The sequence below is a fragment of the Bactrocera neohumeralis genome, chromosome 2 (genome assembly GCF_024586455.1).
Source record: "Bactrocera neohumeralis isolate Rockhampton chromosome 2, APGP_CSIRO_Bneo_wtdbg2-racon-allhic-juicebox.fasta_v2, whole genome shotgun sequence".
NCBI classification, from domain to species: domain Eukaryota; kingdom Metazoa; phylum Arthropoda; class Insecta; order Diptera; family Tephritidae; genus Bactrocera; species Bactrocera neohumeralis.
Genome location: NC_065919.1, coordinates 84,341,233 through 84,345,491, shown reverse-complemented (window position 1 = coordinate 84,345,491; position 4,259 = coordinate 84,341,233). Strand labels below are relative to the sequence as shown.

At 40.6% G+C, this 4,259-nt stretch overlaps 1 protein-coding gene across 1 annotated transcript; it reads right to left on the bottom strand.

The window, feature by feature from the left end:
- Nucleotides 1-1,117: 1,117 nt before the first annotated feature.
- LOC126765697 (microtubule-actin cross-linking factor 1, isoforms 6/7-like) lies at nucleotides 1,118-2,097 on the bottom strand. Its single transcript, XM_050483455.1, has one exon. It carries the CDS (start codon nucleotides 2,095-2,097, stop codon nucleotides 1,153-1,155), a length of 945 nt encoding a protein of 314 aa, XP_050339412.1. The 3' UTR covers nucleotides 1,118-1,152.
- Between the last annotated feature and the right edge of the window lie 2,162 nt (nucleotides 2,098-4,259).

Here is a 4,259-nt window from a genome sequence, read left to right as displayed (position 1 = left end):
ATCTTCTGGGTGTTTCAAATTTCTTGGCAAACTCAATACACCCTGTTCAGGGTAAAGCAATTTTTAGCAGTTTTTTTAAGTTTCTCAATTTAATCTTCTCATTATTTATTTAAAGAGTTATTCGAGATGGTTCTGAAAAATTAATATTTGAGACGAAAAGAAGCTGCATTCAATTATTTCCTATAGCTTCGCAAACTTTGCAATTCATTGTTTCAAGGGGCAATTTGTTAACTTAAAAGAAATTCTCATTTGAAATATTTTTTTTTTAAATAAGAGATCATAAAGCCGTACAAAATTACTGCAGCTTTTCCATCATACCCATCTGGCGTCTTTACACAAACTTATTTTTTATTTCCTTTAAATCCCTTAAATTACGTTCCTTTGAGCAACCAATGATGTAAACATAAGTATCACTGTTTAAGAAACAAAACAGGCTCCACTCCCTAAAACCACTTATTTCGTTTGCAAGTTGGCTTAAAAAAACTATGTAACTATTTCGTGGCTTATGCGAGCAAATGACTTATTACCCAGCTTAACAGTGCTTTGCCAATTTACAGAACTCTTCTAAAGAGTCGAGGGCAAGTCTCCCGGCAAATGATGTCCTTCGTAACAAGGCCACAGAGCATAAAGCGGCAACATGTTTAACAATTACTACAAACTGTAGGATTTAGCAACACACTCGCTAGCCAAGTACATATTATCCACACGCATCCCTATTAAGCTCAGTGGTTGGCATATAAACTATGCAAAGTCTGGGAAGAGGGAGAGAGAAGGAGCGCGGGGCTTCTGCATTAATCTTCCACACGGCTTTCAGGACGAATGTTTGTAGGATGCGCTAATGGATTTATTTTAATTTGTAGCCGACAACGATGACACATATGCGTTTATACTAGAGAGGGCATTAGAGGAATTCGTTCAACAACTGCGCCTAACTGCCACTGTCACTACTCGTATCATCGCAAGGCATTGCGCATGGTTAGGAGAGGCCCATAAATAACGTGCGTAATACGATAGAAGTTTATCTTTTTTTGTTGTTGTGTAAAAAATCACTTTGGTGTTTTGGTATATTTGGATGTATTTATGATTAGTACCAGACCAAGTTAACAATGAGTGCTTAAAAATATAGAACGAAAATGCACCGTTAGATGGTATTTAGTTGCGGAAACGGCGGAGACTTGGTGGCAGATACGCTGCCGAAGGCACTGCATTAGCTGGTAGATATTGGGAGCCAGGTGCAACTGGTGCTGGTGCAGCTGTTGCCGGCGCTTGCGAAGCAAAGTTCAGTACTTGCGCAGAACCCCCGTTGGAGTGATGTGATGAGCCAGGTAGACTTTCATACTGTTGCTGGATAGCTTGTTGGGCTTTTTCGGCATCTTGTGGTGTACGATACTTCACGAAGTGTACTTCTGGTTTGGAGCTGGATTGTGTTCCGATATTTTGCAATTTTTGCGCCAAGCTGCCAATGTCAGCCTGTTTGGTGAGCACATAGATGGCAGTTTTCTCCTCAGTCGTTTGTTTTGCCAGGTTAACAGCAGCATTTTCGAGAGCCTTATTTTCTGGCGCTCTGATGAAGATAACACGCAGATTTTTCTTCAATGAATTGGCAATGTTTCCGATATCGGCAGCATCGTTAGTTTCTTCTTGTGGCGCCGTATAAGTGTAGAACTCTTTCTCATATTCTATCTGGACTGGGGCAGGGGCAACTGGAGCTGAAGCAACTGGAGCCGGAGCAACTGGAGCAAGAGTATTTGGAGCAGGTCCAACTGGAGCAGGAGCAACCGGAGCGTGAGCAAGAGGAGCAACGGGAGCAGGAACAACTGGTGCAGGAGCGATTGGAGCAGAAGCAATTGGGAGAGCAGCAACGGGAGCAGGAACAACTGGTACAGGAGCAATTGGAGCTGGAGCAACTGGTGCATGAGCCACTGGAGCTAATTTCTCCGGCGATAAAGGCGATACACCATGATGAGCTGCAATACTAAGGGCGCCTGGTGTAAAGGACAGGCCCTCTGAAGAATGCGGCACTGGTTGGTAGTTGTAGCCTAGTTTATCGGCAAAAGCTGTGGCCAGCAAACAAAGGACCTGAAAATTAAATAACATTTCTTCAATATGTATAAGGATCATAAATAATATTTAAATACAAATGTAAGTTCATATAATAGATATGAGAGAATGTTAACAAAGTTTTATTTCTATTTTAGCTTTAAATGCTTTGATGTTCCTACTAACGAACGAGCGGCTGGTCAGTTGTCTCCGAACACCTGGAGAGTCAGGGCAAACCTTTTCGCGCGACGTATTTCTGTGAGTGAGAAGGGAAGTACAAGCAAATCCAAAGAGAAAACGATGCTCATTGTCTTTTTTGTCATCAAAGGCATTGTCCACCATTAATTTGTTCCTCCTGTACAAACCAACGCAAAGTTTTATGTGGAAATCCTCGAGAGACTCAAAGGAAGGATCAAACGGGGTCCGACAAGACATCGCAACCGATTGGAAGTTACACCACGACAACACACCGCCTTTCTTCTGAACAGCTACCTATCCAAGGCCGGCATCCCAACGCTTCCACAGCCGCCCTTCAGCCTAAATGATTTCTATGCAGCTTAGGTGTGAATATAACTTTCATTTCATTCGATCGTCGGTATTTCACTCAACTATGAGGCCCATATCAAATTTGGGTTCACGAACTTTGGCAATTTTTTGGAACTCGCAGCATACATTTAGGGTTCCTTTCAGAAGAGTACTGCAATCCGCCACCTCATCGAACTTAAAATCTATTTACAAGTAAAAAGTATAGAAAGTTGCATTCAAGCTATCCTTATGAAGACCGTGAATAGTTATAACTTCACTATTTTTATACAAAAAAGTTAATATCTTGCAAGTTGAAAAAAAAACGTCTTTAACTTCTAAAATGACAATTCTTTCGAGTTTTCGCAAGTGTTTTCAAACGCCTTCAATAATTTTGTAAATATCCTCTAACACTCACAATGAAGCTTCTCATGTTTGTTATACTTTTTTCGGCTTTTCGCGTGTTACGTTCGACACTAGTTGTTGACACTTGAGTCCACAAAGGAAATCTGTTGGTGCCACAGCGACTGCAGAGCTTTTATATACATAAATGCGGAGTTTGCCTTCGAACTCTCAAAGACACATGTGACATATAACTAGTCTGTAATCAACTTGCGCAATCCCAACCTTACAACAACAACAACAACCATTATTTGAACTCCTAAATATGTAAGTATGTAAGTTTGTAGCGCGTACAAGCGACCACCTGTCTGCCGCTACCCAATTTCAAGTTCAATCAAGTTCAAAAATAAAAACATCGTCTAATTGAATTAGTCAATATGCACGAAGAAGAAATATGTGGCAGCTCTAAACCCATATCATCTGGTTGTACAACCGCACAAGCCATGTAAGTAAGTCCAGAGAAGGGAAACAAGTTCAAATTTAAATGTAAACCCTTATCGGATGAAGCCGTCAACAGATACCTGAGACCGTGTTTACGAGTGATACACATATATATGTATGTGTGTGTTGGTGTATGAGCACATCTTTCCACATATGGGTGTGAGCTTGTCGCTGCATAGGCGGTTGGGCAAAGCCAATAAAGCGTGTGACCCTATGGAAAGTGCGTGCATTTGCTTGTTATCAGCGCTGACATGTTGTCCCACATTAATTTCATCATTTAATATTTTGTTTTTGTTTTTCAAAGTTGATTTCGCTTAAATTAGCTGCAATTTACTGCACTAATTTAAATTAGCATACGAAAACTCCCCACCTCTGCACCAAGACACCGTAACCTGTGTCGCCTACGAGCCAGCAACACTCAGCATAAAGTTTTTCTTAGTTTTTGGTGTTTTCTTGTTGTTGCTGTTGTCGATATTTGCCTCAATGCTGTCGATTTGTTATCGGCATTATTTTCCATGCATTGGCTCTGCTGTTTCATTCAATGAATGCCCTTCAGCCAGCTCGCCGTTTATGCGTGTGATTTTATTTTAATGCATTTTGAGGTTATAAATATGCATTAGTTTGTGCTGAGCTACAGCCGCTGCTCACTTGGCTTATTTCCATACCGCAGACATAAAAGGCTTGCGGCAGCGCAAAAGCAATGTATTCATAAACACCCTGTAGGGAGTGTGGATGGTGAAGCGATGCATCAACATTTATGCAAATTAATGGAGTGATGACACTAACTATTTCGGTATATGCATAAATAAATACTTTAAATAAAAATATTTCGATAATGTTTATTTTCTGGTTTT